At 37.3% G+C, this 25,234-nt stretch overlaps 1 protein-coding gene across 1 annotated transcript in view; it reads right to left on the reverse strand.

The window, feature by feature from the left end:
• The window catches only part of KHDRBS3 (KH domain containing, RNA binding, signal transduction associated 3), a 199,861-nt gene that overhangs the window by 46,289 nt on the left and 128,338 nt on the right, over positions 1-25,234 (reverse strand). Inside the window, exon 7 of the mRNA XM_011938134.1 lies at positions 2,279-2,361. Within this exon, the coding sequence (XP_011793524.1) occupies positions 2,279-2,361 (83 nt within the window). The remainder of the gene's footprint in view (positions 1-2,278; positions 2,362-25,234) is intronic.

Here is a 25,234-nt window from a genome sequence, read left to right on the forward strand (position 1 = left end):
AAAAAAAAAAAAAAAAAAAAAAATTAAAATCGATAAAAGTACCTAGAAAAAGGATACGAAAAAAGGAAACACATTTGTACAGCTGTACAATGTATTTGTGTTTTAAGCTAAGTATTACAAGAGTCAAAAATTAATAAAAACTGCAAGTTTATAATGTAAAGAAGTTGCAGGAACTAAGGTTAATTTATTATTGAAGAAAGAAAAAAACTTTTTAATAAATTGAGTGTAGCCTAAGTGTTTAGCGTTTATAAAGCCTGCAGTGGTGCACGGTAATGTCCTAGGCCTTCACATTCACTCACCACTCACTCACTGACTCACCCAAGAGCAACTTCCAGTCCTTCAAGCTGCATTCATGGTAAGTGCCCTGTATGGGTATACCACATTTTATCTTTGACACCATATTTTTACTGAAGTTTTTCTATGTTTACACATGTTTAGATACAGAAATACCACTGTATGTCCACTGCCTGCAGTATTCACTCCAGTAACATGCTGTGCAGGTAGACCACGCAGCCCAGATGTGTAGCCGGCTGTATCATGTAGGTGTGTAAGCACACTCTGTGATGTTCATACAATGGCAACATTGCCTAAAGACACATTGCTCAGATCATATCCCAGTCGTTAAATGACACATAACTGTATATAAATCCCATAACAGATATGGGAACAGAACTAACAGAAATGAGCAGTGAGCCTCTCATACAAATGTACCAGGGTTAGGAATATGCACTTGGCAGTCACACACCTATTACCATTTTATCAGCTGTTTGGTCACAAGCAAGCGCCAGAAACTCTTGGTTATCTGATCTCCTCATCTACAGCAATACCATCAGCTTTAGAGTACTGTTGTCAGGACTGATGTGTTCAAACAACCTGGACTGTAAGGCCTTATAAAATTTACGGAAACAGTGCCGGGAATACAGTATTCACTCAGCAAATGTGGGGATGGGAGACTTGCTTTGCTAGGGTATTTAGACTACATATTGAAATATCTGTGGATATTTATGTTTTCAAACAAAATCTGAGAAGGACTTATTTATAAAGGGTACAAATCTTTGACTTAGAATATCTGACTTAGAATTTCATCTTTCCAATTACTGTGTGATTTCTGGCAAATTACTTAATTCTGTGCCCCTTTTCTTCATGTATACAATGAAAACAATGCCATATACTTCATAAAGTTGCTGGGATACTTAAATGAGATGGTGTATACAAAGTCTTATCAAGCATTTACTACATGCCAGTCACTGGGCTCCGTAAGTGTTAGGTCTACTCTCAACACACTAAAGGGTACAAATACGATATACAGGCTTCCACCAACAGAGACCAGTTGAGAGTCAAAGTTCGAAGGCTACTCAATACTTACAAGTTATAGAAGAATAAAATTTGGTATGAGCAAAAACAAAAAGTTTTTTTATATCCCTATCTACCTCAGGATCAGAGTTAACAAATAAGAGAACCTATGTGTTCAAAGCTTGACTGGCATTGGACAAGTTCAAAAGTGAATTTGTGTTTCATCAAAATCACCTCATAGTCCATATTTTCTTATGCTTCAGAATCACTCTAAAGCCGATATTTTGTTTTGTGTATATGTCTACCTTTATCTTCCACTTAGAATTTAAAACATAAAACAAAAGTTTTCCACATATTTAGGACAACATTCTCAACATAAGAAACACTAATTTTATGTATCAATGAACATCAAGGTAATATTAACAGAAGAGGTAATATGAAGCTCTGTTTTGCCTCTGGTAACATTTACTTATTTGTGGGTAAATATTTCTTTGGAAAATAAATTACAGCTAAGTCATTATTCACAGGTAGGAGTATGAAGTTGTTAGAAAACAGGAGAGTTGCTACTTAGAAACTGAAATGTTCTATGAATAGGAAACAAAACTTTTGATAGTTTCTCCTCCAGGCACTGACAGTGTAGGATACTTACACAGTTCCAGTGTAATTTTGGGCCTTAATACTAAATAGTCACAGACTTTGAGGCCACTGTTCCTCCTCAAAATATCCTGAACATTTAAGTCAAATTTTTAGACTAAAATTTCAGTTTTTATTTCCCAAGCCTGATTTCTCTAACATTACGGTAAACTTGGGTAGGGTAATACAAGCTGGCTGCTAGAACAGATATGGCTTCTCCATTGAAACACATACAGAAACAGGGCGAGCCAAATTAACCTCTCTAGCTGACCGCCATACTTTTCCCAGAATATATGAATGTGGAAGGGAATGATTTCTGCCGTGGGGTCTGGTAATAAAGACTGACTCTTACCTTTGGGCTGGGGCGCTATAGCTGTTATCATAGGAATCGTAACTCTGTTCGTCATAAGCAGTGCCGTATCCATCATCGTAGTCCTAGAACACAACAGGAGAAGCACAAAAACGTTCAATAGGAGAAGCACAAAAACGTTCAATAGGAGAAGTACAAAAACGTTCAACAGGAGAAGTACAAAAACGTTCAATAGGAGAAGTACAAAAACGTTCAATAGGAGAAGTACAAAAACGTTCAGAGAAGCTTCTAAAAAGCAAGAAGCATTCTGCTTTTAGTGAATTTCCATTAATTCAGCTAGCATTTAATTATATGTCTACTTATAGTGTAAAGAAAAATATAGGAGGGACTTTAGTGAAAACGGTGAAGAACCTCCACACATTCTCTCTACAAAAGCCAAGAAAGAGCAACTGGTAAAAATGGTTAGAATCGCCATTTTCAGAACCCTGGAAATTAACCAAAAGATTCCAGAGATCTAGAAAATGTTGTCTTTTTTCTTTTTTTTAAATGGCTGAATCCCGGTAAGAACAGTGAGCTTTGCGCTCTTCTAACTTGTTTTATTCCCAAACCCCACTCCCCAACTCTGCAGGAACCTTGAAAACCAACAGCCACAATCACCAGGAGTCTGGATGCCGCTAGATGGGGCAGAACAAGGCTGGAGTTCTGACAAAACCCCATTCCTAGAGCACTGTCTTCATTTGACTTGACTCAGACTTCACCCCTTGCAAAATGCCTTTTTCCTCAGAGTATCTGAAGAAAATACTTAGAGGCAATTGTTTGACATTTCTGTTGCCTGAAGTAGTGAAGAAAAACTGAGCAAACAATGGGCGAATCAAAAACCTTCAAAAGAAAAGTAGGGAATGAGGTATTCAAAACAGGCCTTGTAAAGCTCTGAATTATTCCTGGCAATCTAGAAGGCCGGGACCATTCACAGTGCCACATCCATGCCCAGAAGAGACCCGACAGGGCTCTGAGCTCTCTCTTCTGGCTGACCTTGAGGTTAAGCATGAGTCTCAATATGCACCCAGAGGCCCTTGGCAAAGATTAGAAAGTTTCCAGGCATTTACTAAAATCTCTGCCCAATCATTAGCTGACTAGTAAACTAACTCAGAGGAGACTTCAATAGCAACACACAAGAAATAGAGACTTTATAAGATTAGTTTAGAAAAGTCACTAAACAAATAACAAAAACAAACAAGAAACCCTGGAAAAAATTGATCTCCAGAGTTTACACATTAAATGTTCAGTTTTAAACAACAGCAAAAAATTGAGACATGCAAAAAAATCCACAAAAGTATGTCCCTATACAAGAAAAAAAGCAGTCAATAGAAACAGTCCCTGAGGAAGCTGAGATATTGTACTTACTAGACAAAGACTTCAATTTGGTTATTTTCAATACAGTTGACACTTGAACAACACATATTTGAATTGTGTGGGTTCATTTAGTGCAGATTTTTTTCCAACTAAAAAATACAGTATTTATAGAATGTGAAACTCATATATATGGAAAACCAACTTTTCAAATATATATGTTCTGCAGGGCTGATTATGAAACTTGATTATGTGTGGATTTTGGTATACACAGGGGATAGTTGTGTAGTCAAGGAATTAAATAATAGCCTTTCTAACCAACTAAAGAAAAGTATAAGAACAGTGTCTCATCAAACATAATATTAATATAGATATAGAAAACATAAAAAATAACCAAAATAAATTCTTAAGTTGCAAAGTACAATAACTAAAGTAAAATACTCATTTTAGAAGCTCATCAGCAGATAGAACTAGGAAGAAGAAAAAAGTTAGTCATCTTGAAGATGGATGAGTTGAGAAAATCCAGTCTGAGGAAGAGAAAAAAAAAATGAATGAACAGAGTATCAGAGATCTATGGGACAGCATCAAAAGTATGAACATATATGAGTATATACATACTGAGAGACCCAAAAGAAAAAATAAGAGTAGATTATTTTGAGAAACAGTGGCTGAAAACTTCTAAAATTTAATGAAAAACTGTAATCTACACATCCAAGAAGCTCAATAATCTCCAAAAAGGATAAACTCAAAGACCCAAATGTAGACATGGTTATTGTCAAACTGCTGAAAGACAAAGACAAAGAATCTTGAAAGTAGAATGAGAGAAGCAACTTATCACATTCAAGAGATTTTTATAATATTAGTAGCTGATTTCTAACAAAACCCGTAAAGGCCAGAAGACAACGGGAAGTCATATTAACAAGAAAAAAAAAAAAAAAGATTGTCAACTAAAATTTCTCCATCCAGCAAAGCTATCCTTCAAAAATGAAGGAGAAATTAAGACAAAGGTCATTTGACTCCACATTAAAAAACAACAAACCACAACAACAACAACAACAAAAGAACATTGGTAAATCCTTAAGTAAATATAAAAGATAGTATAAACTTTTTTAAAAATTTGTAACTCTTTTCCTTCTATCTGATTTAAAAGACAAATACATGAAGAAATAATTATAAATCCATGTTAATGGGTACGCAATGTATAAAGATGTAATTTGTATGACAGAAATAAGACAAAAATGAGTGGAGAGAATGGAGCTATTAAAGAGCATTTTTGTGTTGGTTTAATTCTGAGAAAGCAATATAAATAATTCAAAAATAAAAATGTAGAAAAAGAAACAACAAATAAAGTAGTGCAGTGAATAAAAAGAAAACATTTAACACAAAAGAATGAAGTAAGGTACAAGAAAAGACCTAAAACATGTGGAAAACAAATGGCAAGATGGCAGGTATAAATCCTACATTATCAGTAATTACATTAAGTGTAAAAGGATTAAACACACCTATTAAAAGGCAGAAATTAGCATCATGGAAAAAATGATCCAACCATATGCTGTCTACAAGAGACACACTTTAGGTTCAAACATAAAAACAGGTTGACAGGAAAAGTATGGAAGAAGATATTCCACGAAAATAGTAACTAAAGTGCTAGAGTAGCTATAATACTAACATTAGACAAAAGAGACTTTAAGACAAAAATTGTTATTAGAGAAAAACAACATTTTGAGAAATGATAAAAAGATCAATCCATCAACAAGGTAAAATAATTATAAACATGTATGCACATATATAAACATATACGTCATAGAGCTTCAAAATACATGAAGCGAAACTACCAGAATGAAACGGAGAAACAGAAAATTCAATAATAATAGTTGGGTACTTCATCAACACACTTTCAGTAATAAGTATAATACCTAGAAAGAAGGCCAAAAAAGAAAAAAAAACATTTGAACAACAATACAAATCAATTATACCTAACAGACAATTATAGAACACTCTACTCAAAAAAAGCAGAATACACATTCTTCTCCACTGCACATGAAACATTCTTCAGGATAGACCGTAAGTCTTCCCTGGTCAAAATTTACTATAAAGCTACAGTAATCAAAATAGTGTGGTACTAGAAAGTTTTCAACTTTGTAAAACAAATATTAATATGAAGTAATGGTGCTCTCTTTGTAGGAGAGTAAGACATAATTTATTTACATATGATCACTAATATTAAAAAAAAAATTTTTTTTAGAAAAGAGCAACTGAATATTTGTCAAAGAGCTATATGTTTTGTACTTTGATGACAATGTATAATATAAAATGATAGTCATTAAATGGAGGCAGAGGAATAATAGAAGTCATGAATATGATTATAACACAATTTGCAAGCCAGTGTTCTTCATAGTAGCTAAAGGTAGATTACTAATTCCACTATGATCTTCCAATAATTAATCAAGGAAGAGAAAGCTATCAGACAACAAACAAATACTTTGAGATGATTTTGGTTATTAGATAAGTAGCAAAATGCAGACATTACAAATAATTCTTATGAATTAAAAGAAGCTGGAAGCTCCTAATGGAAGGAAAATTTGTATTAAATTAAACCTTCATCACTTAGTATCCATGCCATTTCTGGCACTCTGCTAGACACCATGGTTGGAAAGGAGTCTAGTAAGTAGGATGACATGAGGTGTAGTGGGAGACAGATGACAGACAACTAAAGAGACAACTACAATTCTACAAGTCAACTTGTGGTAGGATAGACCAACTGAGGTGGGATAGACCAGCCCAGTTAGGAAAGAGAAAGTGGAAGAAAATTTCCCAGGTGTATCAATGCTAGAAATCAGTTTCAAAGCACAGAAAGTAGAAGTTGCCATTAAAATAGTGATTAAAAATTAATATTAGGCAGAATGAACAGCAGGTGCAAAACAATGGAGGTACAGGAAGACAAGAACTAAACTCATTCAAGGAATCAAATAGCTTGTTATGGTTCCTCTGCATGCTGCAAATGGAAGAGGAGACCCAGAAAATTAAACATTAGCTCACGAAGGACCAACTTAAGGAATAAGGATTTGAATTTGGATGACATCATTCATGTTGTGTTTATGAAATATCTCTTGGTGTGTGGGCATGAAACAGAAAGGGTGAAGATGAAGGTTGAAACTTGCAAACTAGGTCACTGCATTGTGCATCCAGTTTGGCAAAATGAAAGATCATGGTTTCTTTAGTAATGTTAGTTTGAAAAGAATATGCTTCTTCAAATAAATAATTCTATTTCTGTGCTTATTTGAAGACTCAAGATTGTAAATGATTAGAATTATAAAAAATAAAATATTAAGCAGTATACTGTTCTAATCCTACAGTTATGACACTCATTCCTTACTCAATTATTCTGTCAGATATTATAATACTAGCAATTTATTTGAATTTTCAAATTGTTTAGGTCTTTGAATTACTGACTTTGATATTTTTATACTGAAGATATTAAGAGATTAAATTTGCAATTTTCACAAGATTTATTCAGGAGGATTTCGCAGTTTGATTTGGCCATGGTGGTGAATATTTTGTACTTCCATTATGACGAGTATTATCTGTTCAGTGGACAACGCTTGAAACACATAGGGAAGCATGAAGCACAGTGCAACAGGAGAAAAGGAGGAAAAGCTGAGTGTGACTGCAAATCAGTGTCTAAGTGTCCAGGCAGAGAGCACAAGAAATTCTTGTCGAACATCTACTATTTTTACCACAAGGAAGGAGTTGAGGTCACTGGCTGAGAACAACAGTGAAGGGGGATTAACCAATAAACAAATGATTCAGCAAACGATTAAAATGAGGAAGAGTAGAGAGTAGTGGAGCTGGGTAAGAGCCTCTAAACCTTAAGATTTTTTTTTGTCTGAGGACTGGGTGATCTGAGGGTTTAGCAGGCCTCCCTTTTTTCCCTAACGCTCCCATCTTCTTCCAGTGTTCTGAACCACTGGTTGCTCATTTTTTCTTATTTACATAGTTTTTGTATTATAAAATTCTTCAGTAGATGTTTCTGAGGCTAAGACAGAAATTTAAAAAATAGTGAATGCATTATTTGCTATGACTCAACAGACAATTGAGTGGAATCAAAGTATAGAAGGGGATGTCCAAGATTTAGATCAAGCACACATCTAAGCTTAGAATCTACTCTTGAAAAGCTTGCCAAGACCTGGGATGAGGAACTCACTAAACTTCACTGCTGGCACTGCTCAGATATGCTGAAAGGTTTTCTTTATATTTGAAATTTTTGTGTAATTTTTCCCATTTCCGTATTTGCTCCTAGAGAACCCCATTGTGACAAGCCCCAGTCTACATGTCAGACTCCTTTTTCTGCAATGTGTCCTGTGCCTCCCATGCAGTGACTATTTCTAGTTCATGTGCTGTTTCCTATGAGTCTCTGGCTTGCCCTGTCTAGTGACTTTTTCAAGGTGAAGTTCAAATGAGAGCTTCCAATTCTGTTACAACTTCTCAATCCCATGAAAACCGTCTATGACACCTTTGTTACGCCAACAATGGACCTCATATACATACTTCCATTACTGGGCTGCATAGGATATGCCTTGCTTTTTGCCTCACCTACCTGTCTGAATATAGATTGTGTCTTATTAATTCTTTCACGCTATCACACTAGGCACAGAGTAGCAACAGTGCCTGGAACATAATGACGACTTAAAAGATGTTCATTACATTGCTGGATTGAATGCCTCTAGAGGCAAAGCAGGCCAAATTCTTCTCTGTTTAGTCCTCTCACCTCTTTCCTGAATTTTCCTCAGCTGGTCCATATATCTCCAGAGCGTCTAGCCATTCATCAGATGACCAAAAGTGAGGAAACCTGGCAGTATAAAGTTATAAGCAACCTAAGGAATTTCCCCTGAAGAAGCTTAATAAAGCTCCTTTACTAATCCTAGCACTTTGGAAGGCTGAGGTGGGTGGATTGTTTGAGTCCAGGAGTTTGAGACCAGCCTAGGCAACACGGAGAAATCTTGTCTCCACTAAAAAAATACAAAACTTAGCCAGGCATGGTGGTGGGCACTTGTATTCCCAGCTCCTCGAGAGGCTGTGGTGGAGGGACTGCTTGAGCCCGGGAGGCGGAGGCTGCAGACTAAGGCCATGCAGGGCCAAGACCATGCCACTACATTCCAGTCTGGATGACCAAGCAAGGCCTTATCTCAAATACATACATACATACATACATACCGCACCCCTATGTTGTCAAAATATACTGCAAAGATGTCTTATCCCTTTCCTTGCACTTTAAAAATCAGGCCACGCACTTGTGAGCAAGGCAGTGCAGGAGATACAAGAGATCTCTAATACTGTGGTGAGAATCCATCAGTCCACACACAACTCGGAAGGCATTAACATCCGGAGAAAAATCAATGCTTTCTGCTTTACCATCCCATTGTCATCCAACTAGCCAATGAGTCTATTTTTAATCTCCCTAAATCTCTCTCACACCCATCCCCCCTTCCTCTACATTCCTAATGTGAATCATTTCATTCAGAATTATTAGATTCATCAGAATCATTCAGAATTCCTCAACTGGACTAGTCAGAGACCCTAACTGATCCTGGATTTCTAATGCTTCCTTATCTAAACATTCCTCCAAAATTATACACCTAGAACGCAAATCCTCGCTTGTACTGCTTCCCTGCCTGCTTAAAATCTCCATTCCGCACTCCTCTGTCCTGAGAACAATAGGGGGAGATTAACTAATCAATAAAGATACAAGATAAAGAACAAATTCCTAAGCCTCTCATAGTTCTGCCCTCAGCAACTCACCCAGGGAGGTGCCTGCCACTGCTGCTTGGTGCTGTGTGCTTCAGCACCTGCGCGATGACCCTGCAGCAGCCGTGTGGTTTCACCCGCAATTCCTCTGCACAGGCTGTTTCCTCTGACATCACCTTTTTGGTAAACCAACAAGAAGACTCCAAGCTGAATTATCCTTCTCTCCTTCCTGCATCCATGATAACTAATAACTTGTATAGTCACAGCTCCTGTAATTATTTCTTTGCACACAGTTACAGACTAGTAAGTCTGTAAGGTCCTTAAGGGTAAAAAGCAGGCCTTTTCTCTTGTATTCCCAGTGTCTAGCACATAGGAGGCATGTGGTCATGCTTGTTGAACAAATGACAAAAAGAACTAATTAATGACAAATGGCAGGAAATGTAGTTAAGTGCTTCTTTAAGAAAAATGCAACTTGAGGAGATACTGTATAATAAAATGCAGTATTACAATACTGTAAAATTTGATGACAAGAACTCACCTGTATCATTTTCTGCCAAACATTAAGTATCAGTCTTAGATTCCCTGCCCTCAGCAGAAAATTGCCTATGGAACTCTGTATTCTACTTTTGAAATCAGAACATTATTAAAAACTGAACAAACATGGATGAGAAATTAGTATTGTAAACATAAATAATGTTTGCCTCATTAAAAAGACTTGCTTATTCATCAAGTCTGACTTTTTAGCTTAGAAACGGCACTGAGCTGGCAGTGGTGAGCTGTCTGCTTGGCGGATGTCAGGCTACAGGAAGGGAAGATGCGTTCTTACACAGGTGGAGATTCTTCATTTGTCATTCCTGACCTACAAAACTCAAACCGACACATGGCCAAACACCAGAGAAATCTTGCTTTGAAAAGAAGAGATTTTCCAGGGTAAAGGAAACAGTATGACCTATTTAATTTTATTTCTATTACAAGTAAAATCACATGTAAACCTGGGAAAAATCATTTTAAATGAACAGATGAATTTACAAAAGTGATTTTTAAAATACTGTTTCAGTTTTGAGTCGTTTTAAAAGAATGTAATTACGCTATCTGACATCTCACTTTAATTGGGACAACTGGTCACTTCAACATGGAAAAAGTTTTCATATAAAACAGTGCTAAAAGCTTAGTCTTATAATTTGAGTTTAAAAAACAAACATTAACTGAAAACAGTCTTTTCAGAAATTCAGTTTTCACTGGGGTTCTGCGTAACAGTATCCAGGTTGATGTAGTGTCACCACTGAGACTCATTAATTAGACTATGAGCACATCACAAAGTCAACTAAAGATAAAAATTACCATATTAACGATTCTAAATAAGAATCTTCCTTCTATCATTTAAATAAGTCATCGTTTAATAATTAAGTCACATGCCCAGTTGTTTAGGGCTGTGAGGAAAATATTATGTGACTCCTAGACTAATACAACTTCTTTGCATCAGTCTTTGGAGTCTGATGACTATGTTCAGATTCCAGATCTGCTACTTACTAGCTGTGTGGCTTTGGGGAAGTCACTAATCTCTCTGAATCCCAATTTAAAAATTTGCAAAATGGTAATCATAATATACCTCCTGGTTGTAACCAATGGTTGTGGGAAGATTAGCCAAAAAATACTTATGAAAATTGTTTGGCACAGTTCATACCTAATAAACGTAGTTTTGTTTTAGCTAAAGACCTATTCCTTTTAACGTTCTCAAGCTTTCAGACCAGAGAAAAGTCAAAGCTATCCAGGTATTTGACTTTTATACAATAAGATGAATTCTTAAAAGTTTCTCTAAAATGTGATGTCTACATTTCCATCCTGCAAATACTTGTATTAACTACTTTGGATTTTAGGTAATGACTGACCAAGATTAGCTGCCATTCTATCCACATCTGAATACAGCCTTTTAAAATATGTCTGTGTCAATCATTCATAGGATCTCTTCTGTTAGTTCATATCCAACTGAGATAGAATTTCATTTGCTTAATTTGTCAAGGTGCTGAAAAATACACTGACAGAAAAACAAAGTAACAATGAAGTTAAGTCAGAAATCCTACAAACAAGTGAAGGGAAAACTAACTGTAAATAAAAAAATTAAAGAAAATGAAATTAAACCAGAAATTCCACAAAGATAGGAAAAAGGGGGAATAACTAAATTTCACTGGGTCCATATTAACCTTGCATCATGCTACAGATTTTTATGGGCATCTTTCCATCTATCCTGGGAAGCAGATGTTGCTGAATGCCGACTATGTGTGAGGCACTGTGCTGAGCACTGGGGACACAGCATCCACCACCAACAAAACAAAACGAAAATCTTTGTCCTCATGGGGAAGCAGAGAAACAAAACCAATCAAAATATATGGTATATAAGACAATGAGAGTGTTGGGGAGGTTTGAGATTTTAGACACCATGGCCAGAGAAGTCCTTTCAGACAACAGACTTTGAACACAAATGTGAAGGCCGTGAGGGAGCTGGTCACACAGATTTTAGGGGACTAGCGGGAGAGTATTTCAGATAGAATGAACAGCAAGCATAAAGGCCATGAGGCAGAGGAGTGCTGTGGTTTGCATGTTTGTGTACTTTCAACATATATGTTGAAACTTAATGTCCATTGCAGTGGAATTAAGAAGTTGGGCCTCTTGGAAAGTGCTTAAGACATGCACGCTCTACTCTCATGAACTGGTTCAATGCCTTTGTGACAGGCTTCAGAGAGCTGCCTGACTCTCCAGTCCCTGCCATCCATTTCGTCCTTCTGCCCCGTGAGGACACTGCAAGAGGCACCATCTATGAATCAGAGAGCAAGCCTCCACCATTTAATCTGTAGGTGTCTTGATCTTGGACTACACAGCCTCCAAAAATGTGACAATACATTTCTTCTATAAATTAACCATCTAAGGTATCTAATTACATCTAATTATTATCGTTTATTAATATTATCATTTTGCTATAGCAGCAGGAATAGAGTAAGACAAGAAGTAAAAGTGGAGTGAGCTGGGAGAGAGGTGCAAGGACGAGACCACGTGGAACCTCTGGGCTTTAAACGAGCAAGGTGGCCATGAGAGCCTTTGTGCTCAGGGTCCTTTCCACGTGGTCCAGTCTCTTCCTGCTTCGCTGATCTAACTTCCAGCACACCAGTTCTTTCTCCAGCTCTGTCTAATCTGCTACTGAACCTATCCATGTAGTTCTTTTCAGTTACAAAACGTCTATTTTTCTATACATTCCAGTTCAGTTTAAATCATCAAATTTATTTTTTAATTCCTTTTTTATAGTTGAGTACAGTTAATATTTGCTATCTGAGTCCACTGTGTCTACTTCTGTACTTTTCCTTAGTTTTTTATTATAGTACCTTCTTGTATGCCTATAATTTTTTATTGAATATCAGCAATTACACATGAAAAAAATAATTTCAGGACTATGTTGCTATATTCCTCCAGGATAGAACTGGCAAGTCTAGGTTAACCTTAGTCCCACAAAGGACTGCTATGATCGGAAGCTGAGTGTCAGTGTGTTCTCTGGAAGTCCAGCTTCTCTGGGATCCATTCCACAGCAAAGGGGATTTATCAGTCCCTTCACCTAAATGGGGTGGACCCTTAAGGCCCATTTTTTAAAACTTCTCCGGGCTCTAGGTTTCTTTTAAGACTCAGTTCACATTCTCACCTACCTTCTTTAGAAACTGGCAGAAGCTCACAGCAGTCTTTCTCACCAGGGTTCCACCAGAGAATGAAACCTGATGTCCTAAGACATCCACTGTGTATAAAATGAATTAGTCTTTCCTCTGTATCTAGAATGATACTAGTTATGTGCCATTCTTAAGACAGTTGAGGAAAGAGTCACACGAGTCATTTTTCATACTATGTGATTCAGAGGAAAATTGCCTTTCATTTTCATTTTCCTACAAGCTGTTGGCCCAGTTATTACTATTTTTTAACCATTTTAGCTTCCATGCATTCTAAGATTTTTTTGTTTATTTGTTGATTGTTTCTTTCACCTTTTGTAGTCATGCTCAGCAAGAGTCTGGAAGCTGACTTCCATCAATACCCAATATATATTACTTAATGTAATACATTAAGTATTAATGTATTAACCCAATATGTCTCCCAGCAGAACTGAGTCTCCACGAGAACAAGGGCTTCATCGGCCTGTCTACCACTGTGCTCCCAGTGCCTGGCACGGAAAATGTTAAGAACAGGCTATCAGAGTTTTATAATATTTGCATTAAGATTATTCTCTGCTCTGCTTTTAGACTTACTGAGAAACTGTCAGATTATCACGTGGTCTAATAACAGATCTGCTTGAAGGAAGATGTGTTATTCTGTTCTAAATGAGAGCATCCGGTCTATTTAGTCTTATCAATTCTCTTAACTCACAAATTGGTCATATTTTTAAACTTTTTATTCAAGCATAAAATAAGTCATAAAAAGGTACAAATTCTAAGTACACAGCTTTGTGAATTCTCACCAACTGAGTACAACCAAGCTACACAGCAGGAGTAAAAAAGTAACCAATGCTCAGATCCAGAAATGGAACATCAACAGTTGCCAGAAGCTGCCCTTGTTCCCTCTGAATCACCATCTTCCCACGAAAGTAACCACCATCCTGACTCTCAGCACCATCAATGAGTTTTGCCTGCTTTGAACTTTATATAAATGAAATCAGAATATCTACTATTTTGTGCCATTTTTCCTTCATTAAGTATTATGTGAGATTCATCGATGTGTGTAGCAACAATTGGTTTATTCTTACTGCTTTAAAACACTAAATTATTACACTATAATCTGTTCATCCATTTTACTATTGATAGACATTTTGCTTCTTTCTAGGTTTTGCCTACAGGATTCTTACACACTCTTCCAGTGCACCTACATATGCATCTCTGGTGAGGAATTACCCAGAAGCAGGACTGCTAGGTCCTGGGGAGGGCTGTGATCATAACAGACAGCCAAATGTACCAGACAGTTTTCCAAAGTGGGTGCAGCACTGTACATTCCCACAGCAGTGCATCGGAGTTCCTACTATGCCACATCCCAGTTCACAATTGAAAGTACCTTTTTAATTTTAGTCATTCTAGCACATGTGAATAGTACTGGATATTATAATTTTTATATATTACTGTCCAACATACAGCAAGAGTATGCCCTGAAAGACTGAGCTACATTGGTAAACTGAAGAATTAGATTTCTGTGCCAATAACAATAAAATACTTATATATCACCTTTTATGTGTCAGGTATCAAGTACTTTCCACAAGATAACTTACCTCATCTTTATAACTTAACAATCTCATGTGATAAGTCCGAGTATTTCCATCTTTGAATTAGCAACTGAGGCACAGAACAGTTAAGCAATTTGAGTAAGGTCACACAGCAATTAAAGATAGGGCAAGGACTGTAAAGGCAGTCTGGCTCCCAACTTTGCTTTTAACCCCTATGATATACTGCCTGGCCCTATAAAATTGAGGGCCAGACCCTGTACTGTAGTGAACTCTCCAGGATAATGCCATGCTATAAGAACATATCACGATGGCCAGCTGGCCTTCCACTTCTGTCACCCAGCCAGACAACGTGGTTCTATTTTATATCTGCTTTTTTATTTTATTTACTTTTAACCACTACAGTCCTGATTCCACATCCTGTTATGTACCTCACACTCTATTCCACCTATAAACAAAATGAATAGAATAAAAATGTATAAAGGTAAAGATGATAATAAACCTCATCAATAATGGACATCACCAAAATTCTTCTGGCTGACTGCAGCACATTAAGATTCTCCCTGTGTCTACGCCTTTAAATATCACATAGAGTCTGCGCAGGGAGTCCTCTTGGTTGCTCCTACCTGAGTGCTACTCATCCCCTTCCCGTTTGGTTTAAATGTTATCTCCTCTAAATTCTTACCACATTCCATCAGGCAGTTCTCTTTCCTGTTTGTTCCTCCCTATTCTTTGTACATAAGTCAATTATAGGTGTTCTAATTCTCAAGGTTAACTGTTTTGTCTCTGCATCAGGAAATCCAGGCTGGGCACAGTGGCTCACACCTGTAATTCCAGCACTTGTGGAAGCCGAGGCAGGAGGGTTGCTTGAGGCCAGGAGTCTGAGACCATTCTGGGTAACAAAGTGAGACCTTGTCTCTATAAAAAATAAGAAAATTAACTGGGCACAGTGGCACACATGGGGTGCCAGCTACTCAGAATGCTGAGGCCGAGGATCGCTTGAGTCCCGGACACTGAGACTGCAGTTAGTTGTAACTGCGCCACTGCACTCCAGCCTGGGTGACAAAACAAGACCTGTCTCAACCGAAAAACAAAGAAATCTAACATTGAGTATTTACTATATACTGGGTCCTGTAGATCAAAAGGCATGGCTCCTACCTACCATTAATAACTTAGACTATAATGGAAAGTAGTAAGAAAAATAAAAGAGTACTTACATTACTCTAAGTACCTTAAATAAGATGTATACTTGTGGATCCAAATAACAGACTGACCACCTAAAATACACAAGTAATTATGAAAGAATTCAAAGTGAGGGTGATAACTACTGCAGGAGATCAGGCATGCCAACCCAAAATATGCCACTTTAGCATAAAGATTATTTTGAGCTGAAGCTAATTGAGAATCAGCAGATTAAAAAAGCTCTCTGCCCTCTTATATCTGCATCAAAGCAAGACATAAATTTATAAAGGTAAAGGCTTCCCTCCTCCCCTTTCTACCAGGAGGGACCAAGGTTGATCACCAAAAACAAGTTTATTTTGTTAAATTTATTTTAATTTTGCAGAGACATGGTCTCAATATGCTGCCTAGCCTGGTCTTGAACTCCTGGTCTCAAGCAATCTTCCAACTCTGGCCTCCCAAAGTGCTGGGATTACAGGAGTAAGACACTGAGGCTCACAAAGATAACTTTGGACCCTTATTAGCCTGAGATGCCAACAGAGGAATCTACATAACAAACTTCCATTTATTTACCTTTCCAGAATTTGCTCTCCCTAGAGACTTACAGTCCTTTGTCTTTGTCTATCTAGTCATTTCTGCAAAAATTTACTATTCCTTACGGAAGATGCTATATAAACCAGAGTTCTAAGCCACCTCTTTGAGATTTACTAATTCCCTGGGTATCTCTCACATATATATAAAATAGGCATGTCAAAAAACTTATTTTTCTTTTGGATACATTCCAGCTAAGAACTCAGAAGGTAGAGAGAAAATTATTTTTCCTCCCCAACACTATGTTCCTTCTTAGACTCTAATCTACTTAAAGGTAGAGACCGTGTTCCATGAATGCTGGTGTAAAACTAACATGGCAGGTTCTTGCAGAAAATCCATTATAACAAAGGAATAATCTAGTGGTTCACAAGTTCCTTTCCCTGACTCTGCCCTAATTCACCTGAGGAATATGTTACATCTGTCACATTAGCTCAAATAAAACCATCATAGCTCAACAAACTTGGATGGGCAAGCCTAATTATGACAGCAAAATTTGCTTTCCGTGCCTTAATGACATTTGCATTTTAGAGCTTTCCGCTACCTTGATAAGGTGTTTGGTTGTTGTTTTAAAGTAGGAAGAAAAAAAACCAAAAACAAAAAAAACTTCCACACTCATAACTTTTAAATCTGAACTTATTTCCTAAAGTCTTACATTTCTAAAATACGTCAACCTTTCAAGCAATTTAGGCAAAAGATTGATTTGTGAGGCTTCTGATAGACATTTCAAGTAAATTGCATACTGCTCTTACCCTGGCTTCTGGTAAAATGAATATGAAAAATTATAGAACCTTCATCTTTTTATCTAAAATAAAAAGGTGTCCCTAGGCTTTTCAATTCCATTTAAAATGCATTTTCATAAATAACCTTTTCACAATCTGTACTCTGTTTTAATTAAATTTCTCACTGTGGAAAACAAGATAATTGAAGCAGTTTTGAGATTAGTTAACTGTCAAATATTATGTGAGTAGTCACTGCATTGGGGAAATTTGCCGTCAGTACAACTCTCGTCTCTACAAAAATCCCCAAACTAGTCAAACAATTAAAGCTTCAGGTGAGCTCTAGCTTTCTAAAAAAAGTGAGAAGGATGACTTCCTCGAGTCCTTAAATAAAATCCACATTAAATAACAACATGTATACTAAAAAATACATTTTGTTTCCCCTAAAGACCTTCACTGATGTTCCTAGTCATCAAAATTTCAGAAGAGTTTATTCTTATCACAAAGAGAAAACAGTGGTCCCTCTATTCCCATGTACAGATGAGGGCACCATTTATGGTAGCAACAGTGGTTTCTTCAAGACAACTTTCATCTTACACAGCCTTAGTGAGTCATGACGCTGGGGAACACACAGACAAGGCAGGCCTGCTTGTACAACAGGAGGTTTAGATTTCTGCTCCTATTCAAAACTATCTCTTTGACTCTTTAAACCTGGATTAAGTTAACCAATGGCAGCTATCCTATAAGGAAATAACATATCCTTGCAGTAGCTGCAGAAGGATTGGTAAAACCAATTATTCCTCAATCATGTATCGCTTGCTCAAAATTCTGTATAATAACTTTTATGTTCAAAGAGATTAAATAATTTTTCCCATGTATTTGTTAGCTTCTCCGTTAGAATACATTGACAGGGTGCTGGAGCATGGCCTCTAGAGCCAGAACGCTGGGCTTTGAATTCTAGCTCTGCCCTAATAGGCTGTGTGACTTTGAAAAGGTACCTAGTGCCTCTCTTAAGCAGGCACTACCATGACTCAGGAGATGATTCAAGGACGATTCCACACTCTGTTCAACAAACATCTTATAGTTAGATAATCAAAGAACAAAAAATATCTGCTGAAGAAAACAGTTTTTGTATTCTTACAAGCTTGTATGACTACATTTAAAATGCTCTAGCATACTTACCTTTAAAGGTGATTAACCCATCAGCTCAGCCTCAAATGCTTAGAATTGATTACACAACACTGAGATATCAAGAGATATTAGTGAATAATAAGTACTTCTTATGAATAGAGAGCTGATGCAATCATAATTAAATGAGTTAGAAAATAGTACGATTAGAATTCCTAAGGCAATTTTAGTTTATATATCTTAAGGGATGGCAAGTCTGTATTTTTTAAATCTCATTTTGTAAAACACTTTTCAAGATGTTTTAGAATTCAAAAGGCTCACAGCTACTCATTTTTAGTTTGTTTCTACCATCAATAAAACATGTATTTGTTTATTCTGTAACTTACTTTTCAATTAAAGGTTTCTATTTGATGAAAACACAATTTTTACTTCAAAAACCATCTTTAGGGTGAGAATGGAAACAAAGTTTTGACAAAAATCCTCAATCCACTGCAGACTTCTTAAGTTGGAAAGAGGTTAAGAATGTCATTTAGACTAACCTGCTATCTATGTATCCTCACCACTGTTTTGCAGATTAAAAGAAAATTCAGGCCCAGAAAGCTTAAATAGTGTGCATGAAAACACAACAGATGGCCACTCTGAAGACAGGGAGGTCAGAAACCAAGCACAGCCACACACCACATAATGACACTTCGGTCACTACAGACCACATACAGGACAGGGGAGCCACAGATTATAATACCACATCTTCACTGTACCTTTTCTATGTTTAGATAGGTTTACAGACACAAATGCCCCATTGTGTCACAACTGTCTACAGCATTCAGTACAGTAACATGCTGTACAGGTTTGTTCCCTAAAAACATATATAGCCTAGGCAGGTAGTGGGCTCTACCATCTAAGTTTGTCTAAGAACACTCTATGGTGTTCACACAATGATGAAACTGCCTAATGATGCATTTCTCAGAATATAACTCTGTTGTTAAGGGATACATGACTGTATTTTGCCTCTCAGAATAATAATCTTTATATTAAATTGCATTGTCTTTCATACTTATCAGTTCACAAAGTGGACCATGTTATGTCTGCTAAAACTTGTTTAAGATATTCAATTTTATTGCACTAAGTGTGCTGAAAAGTATACATAACACATGGCATGACACAGAATTAGTTAGCATTGACAAAGGCCATGTTATCCATCCTCCACACATTTACTTAGTATCTCCAAAATGTCAGGTCCTGTGACAGACTGGGTATACTAAGATAAAACAAAGACATAGTTCCTTCCCTAAAGGATCCCACAGTCTACTGAGGACAAGGACAAGTAAGTAAACATAGAGGTGGGTACAATTTGTTAAAGGGACATGAAAGATGCTGCTAACTGTGCTTGATTAGGTCCAGAAGGCTCCAGGACCAAGGAGTAAACTTTACTACAAATAGTAAACAGAGTTGGCATGGACAAAACAAGAAAGCGCATTCAAAGAGAGCCAAGAGCTCAGGAAAACAGACAGTTTACAGTTCCTGCTATGTTTAAGGGACTGCAATTGGGATAGACTGAATGCAAAATGACAGTCAGTTAGTCAACAGGAGGATGAACGGCCTCAGGAAGGCCCTTAAACACAATGCAGAGGAGTCTCAAGTTTATCCTGAAGAGACTAAAATCCTTCTAAAATTTTCAACTAGTTCTCTTCCTTGTAGGGGGAGATGGAGGGCAGTAGCATACCCAATGTTAGATATTAGAAAGTACACTGGAAGTAGTACGAAGAATATATTATTTAAGGAAAGGAATGAGCTGGAGCAAGACTACAAGCAAAGGTGCAACTGAGGAGGCTATGACAACCTCTGTCTGTTGTGCATCCATCCATCCAAACTACCAGTATTTATTAAGTGACTACTATATGTTAGGTGCTAGGAATAAAATAGTGAACAAAAAGAGCATCGTAACAAAACCAACGCAATGCAGATGAGCTTGAAATGAAACAGCTATTCATGAGGAACAAGTGAAAAGACTTGGTAGCTATTTGAATACAGAGAAGGAAGATGAAAGAATTAGACCTTGGGAGTCTGGTTATATGGTAGTGCCATTCATCCTAACAAGAAACTCTGGGGAAGAATGAGGCCCTTTGTGTTGGTCTATATCACAGCTTTCAAAGTGCTTATAGGGCATTCAGGGAGAAGGGACCGTGAACAGATGATACCAGAGTTAGAAATTTAGATTTGGTAGTTTTGATACTATGATATAGCAAGACATGTATAGCTTGCTGTCTTCCACAGCTCCTGGCTCACAGTTACTAAAACCCCTGGAAGTCTCTAAGTGATAAGAGCAATAAAGGTGAAAGAAGGGCCTTTTGTTACTCATAGCAAGTCCCCTTCAATCACAGAAGAGTTTACATCAATAAGATGACTTCCAGAAAGTCCTAAGGATAGAGGAGGGGTGGCTGGCTGTCAAGGGAATCATCTGTGTGGTTAAAGGGTTGAAACTTGCTGCCCCATCTCTCATGTCCAGGGAGGGGAGGGGGCTGGAGATTGAGTCAATCGCTAATGGCCGATGATTTAATCAATTACATTTATGTAGTGATGCCTCCATTAAAAACTCCAACTGAAGGGGTTTGGAGTGCCTCCAGGCTGGGTGAAGACACAGAAGTGGCTTCCGGAGGGTGGCTGCCTGGAGAGGGCATGGAATGCCCTCCCCAACACCTTGCCCTATGCGTCTCTTCCATAAGACTGTTCCTGACCTGTATTCTTTCATAACAAATTAGCAATAGTAAGTACTCTACTTTCCTGAGTTCTGAGCCGTTCTAACAAATTATCAAACATGAGAAAGGGGTTGTGGGAATCTCCAATTTCCATCTAAGTCAGACATAAGTTGTGAGTAACCTGGGGGCCCACCAGTTGCAACTGGCATCTCGAGTGGGACTAAGCCTTTAACTGTAGGGTCTGTGCTAACTCCTGGTAATTGGTTTCAGAATTAAACTGTAGGATACACAGTCGATGTCTGCAGAGAACTGAACACAACCCATACATACAGTGCAAAAGTGAAGTATTGAGAGCAGCAGTAAAGAGGAAATAGTTTTCTTTTCAGTAGCTAATAACATGCAAGTGTTTAGGTAAAGTAATGGAAATGAAAAAGGTCTTACATAGATAATAAATAAAACTACCATACTGAGTGTTAGGGGGATGCTGATTTATTCAGATTGTGTGTTTTCTTTGCATGTTGACCCTAAAACAATTTATAAAAAATGGTTTCACTTTAGAAATTCATATGTAAATTGGGCTCTGCCAGGACACACGAGGCATGCTTTTCTGTGTAATGACACCAGCATTTTAAATTATCAAAGCGCTCTCACTGAATGTGTACTGGGTTATCTTAATTTGTCAGTTATTTCACTATTTGGACATAAATAATAAATCAATGTTATTTTGGAAAAAAGGTACTTCTTGTTCTCCAAAAAGAGATGAGGAGTTACTGTAATTATATCTAATTTTACTAAGTTAAAAGTAGAGCAGAAGGTCCCAAATTTATACTTAAATGACTGAAAAAACATCCACTAAATATCTTCTTCATTTTGGGAAAAAGTTAACCATGTTAAATTATCTTGTTTGAGCGTTATTCTGAAAAGGAGAATTACTGAGAGATGGATTTGGTGTTACCAATGGCTAGTCTATCCTACTCAAATGGCTACTGTGTCATACGTATTCTTGTAACAATAATCAGAGTCAAATAGATGTATTTGCTAACAGGTGTTCATCTCAATGAAGCACACTCAGGGAATATTTTGTTACTGTGACTCCAATGAAGAACAGTTGGCTCAGATGACGATATAAATGATCAAATATCTTCACCAACTCACCTTGAGAAATATCAGATGAATTTCAATAGGCACATTTTACAAGGAAATACCTGTAAATTATCAAGTTTTCTCACTTTGGCTAATAAAGCAGTACACTTTCTAAAATAGGCATAATATAACTAAAAATAATTATAACAGATATAGCTAAGTTTTTCTTGGGCCTAAAACTGTATCAGAATACTTGCAGTACACACAATCTGAAAATCACTGAGTATCTTAAAGACTGAAACGCACACTTTCTGAAAAATGCAGCTATTGTGGCAGGATTTTAAAAAATAGAATATTCCTCATTTTGTTTAAGTAAACCACTGATGTGATCTTTTTTCATCTTTTATTCTGGAACTAATGGCCTCAGATAGTAAATTTTAAATGAAAGTTGATGAAAAGTAAACTGAGTTGGTTTGATATAGCCAAACACATTGTATAGAAATCAAACCTTTATCACTGGATACATTCTAAGGAGATTTTTAAAAATTACGTTTCTGAGTTCCAAAGAAATGACAAGCCCTTTTCAGAGATACAGATATTGTGAAATTCTTAAATGAAAGTGTTATTCTTATTTTTGCCAATAAATGTATTAGCAGTGCTTTGTTCACGCGTTCATTTTTTTTACTCCGAACATCATCCCTTTCTTCCTAACAGTTCATTTCCATTTACCTACTTTGGTTAGCTTCAAACCAGGGAATTACTGAATCACAAGGAACACAGAGGTTATTTCGTTCAGTGTCCTATAATCCCTTTCATGGCATTTGCTGGCATTGATGAAGGGAACACACAGCATCTGTTACACTTTCTCCAAAGATGAAGAGATTTTATTTAGAATCTTGGCTAGTGGGAACAATGATTCTTTGGTTTTGTTTTTTAAAGTACTGGTTTTTCACGACAGAACACAGGCGTTGAACTTTGAATCCTGAATCTGCTCCTTCTTTACCAGTCCTGTGACTTTGGGCAAGGCACTGAACTTCCCTGACCTTAAAGTCTCATTTGTACAATAGAGATCACAGTAGGTGGTTCTAAGGAAAACGTGACGTATATCAAAGTGCTTTGTTGAGAGCAGTTTCTCATCAAATATTACATCCTTCTTGAAAGCCCCTTTTTATACTGAGATGAGACTTACAGTAGGTTTTTCTGTTTCCTTTAGGAGCTAACAAAATTAATCTTACTCATTTGTAACCTGTGACTACCTGTCCAGCGCTAGAAGACAACAGTAACTTAGGAAACTTATTTTTTCAAATACTACCATATTTCTTCCCATCACATGCTTTTACTAGTAACTTGGAAAAAAATCAATGGTAATCTTCATCTGAACAATGTATCAAGTCTCTGTATAGGGTTGTTCAGTCCAACAAACATTTACTAAGTGCTTACAGTGTGCCAAAAACCGAGCCAGAGATTAACGTAGAGATACAGAATTTTTCCTTAGAAGTTAATAATCTTTTGAAAACTAGACATATTCTGAACGACTGTGCTACATAGCGATATGCTAAATACTATGTTACATATAAATTGCTATGTGAATAAAACTGAAAAGTCACACAGAACGCATCCGTGGTGGGTTCTCTGCAGGAGACAATTTTTAAAAACCGTCTTGTGACCATTCATTCATTCAGTAAACACTTACTAAAGACCTACTATGTGCCAGACATCATACACTGGTTATTGGGAATAAAAAGGTGAAGTGTGGTGGTTGGAAGGTAGGGGAGGAAGGTGGAGAGTGCCTACCCTCATGGAATTTAGAATCTAATTTATGATGTTCTAGTTCCATGTAATAATTTTAGTATATCAAAGATGGTCAACTTTCCCGTTTGATACAAGAATGAATAACCATTTACTTGTGTTACAGCTCCTTGGTTTTCTAAGTTGGGTATCTTATAATAGACCCACCCTATCTAAAATCCTAGAAACAAAGAAACAAAAATTTACTTTTTTGAGACGGAGTCTTGCAGTTACCCAGGCTGGGGTGCAGTGGAGTGATCACAACTCACTGCAACCTCCACCTCCTGGGTTCAAGCGATTCTCCCACCTCAGCCTCCCAAGTAGGTGGGATTACAGGTGCGCACCACTACACCCGGCTAATTTTTCTTTTTTTTTTTTTTTTTTGTAGAGATGAGGTTTCACTACAAAATGTTGGCCACACTGGTCCTGAACTCCTGACCTCAAGTGATGTGCCCACCCTCGACTCCGAAAGTGCTAGGATTACAAGCGTGAGCCATCGCACCGAGCCCAACATAAAATAAACATTTTAAGAAGTTTACTTCTCACTCCCCCTACCATGTTGTAAAACTAAGCGGGATGGGTGAGTAATCTTTAGGATTTCAAACAGTTGAGACCAATGGCCAATGTCTGAAGTTACGCTAGAGGCTGCAAGCTGTATTAGAAAAGTTGGAACTACAAAACTCATTTAAAACTGGGTCAGTGGAGGAAGATGAGGTCAAAAGGGTATACCTGGGAGGCAGTGCTACTGACGGCAAGCCACTGTAAGCGAGTTGAAGGGCTCTATCTACTCCTTATACCAAGTACCAGCAAAGTTTGTTATATACAGTGAAGCTTTTACTATACTGAAAAAGCCACTGAAGCTTCACTATAACTGTGCCAAGGCAGCTTACAAAATGCTAGGCTAAATGAGGAAAATCTTTCCTCTTGACTAGTGATCTTAAAAGGCAATGCCAGGAATAATAGATGCTAAATGAAGTGGGAAGGCTATAATATTCGTAATCTGAACCCTTCACGACGGTAATTCAACTCGGGGAAGGAGGCGCACTCATGATGGTATTTCTTTTTCTTTGGTGTCCCACTACACCACCCAAAGGACACCTGGAAAGCCTACAGCTGTTTTATGTATGCAAGACTTGTTATTGTATGAAGTTGATAAAACTGCAAATGCTGCATTCCGGCCGAATTAGAACACCTGTGGAAGTGGCCATCAGTTATTTGAAGTCTATACTACCGTATGACAGAAAGAGCACCAGCTCTGTGTTGAAATCACAGCTGCAGTAACAGTCAGTGCCTGGAAGAGTCCCAGGCATGAGTGAGTGTGGGAATCAAACAATGAAGGTTGACTTTTTCCTTTGGAGCTCTTAAACCTTTGTCCGGTCTGGAAAGGCACAGATCATCTTCTACAGGGCCACTATCCCATTATCCTTGGTAGCAGATGGAAAAGGGAGTAAATTAATCCTACAGAATACTTCTCAATTCGATTGTT

The sequence above is a fragment of the Colobus angolensis genome, unplaced genomic scaffold (genome assembly GCF_000951035.1).
Source record: "Colobus angolensis palliatus isolate OR3802 unplaced genomic scaffold, Cang.pa_1.0 Scaffold17, whole genome shotgun sequence".
Taxonomy (NCBI): Eukaryota; Metazoa; Chordata; class Mammalia; order Primates; family Cercopithecidae; genus Colobus; species Colobus angolensis.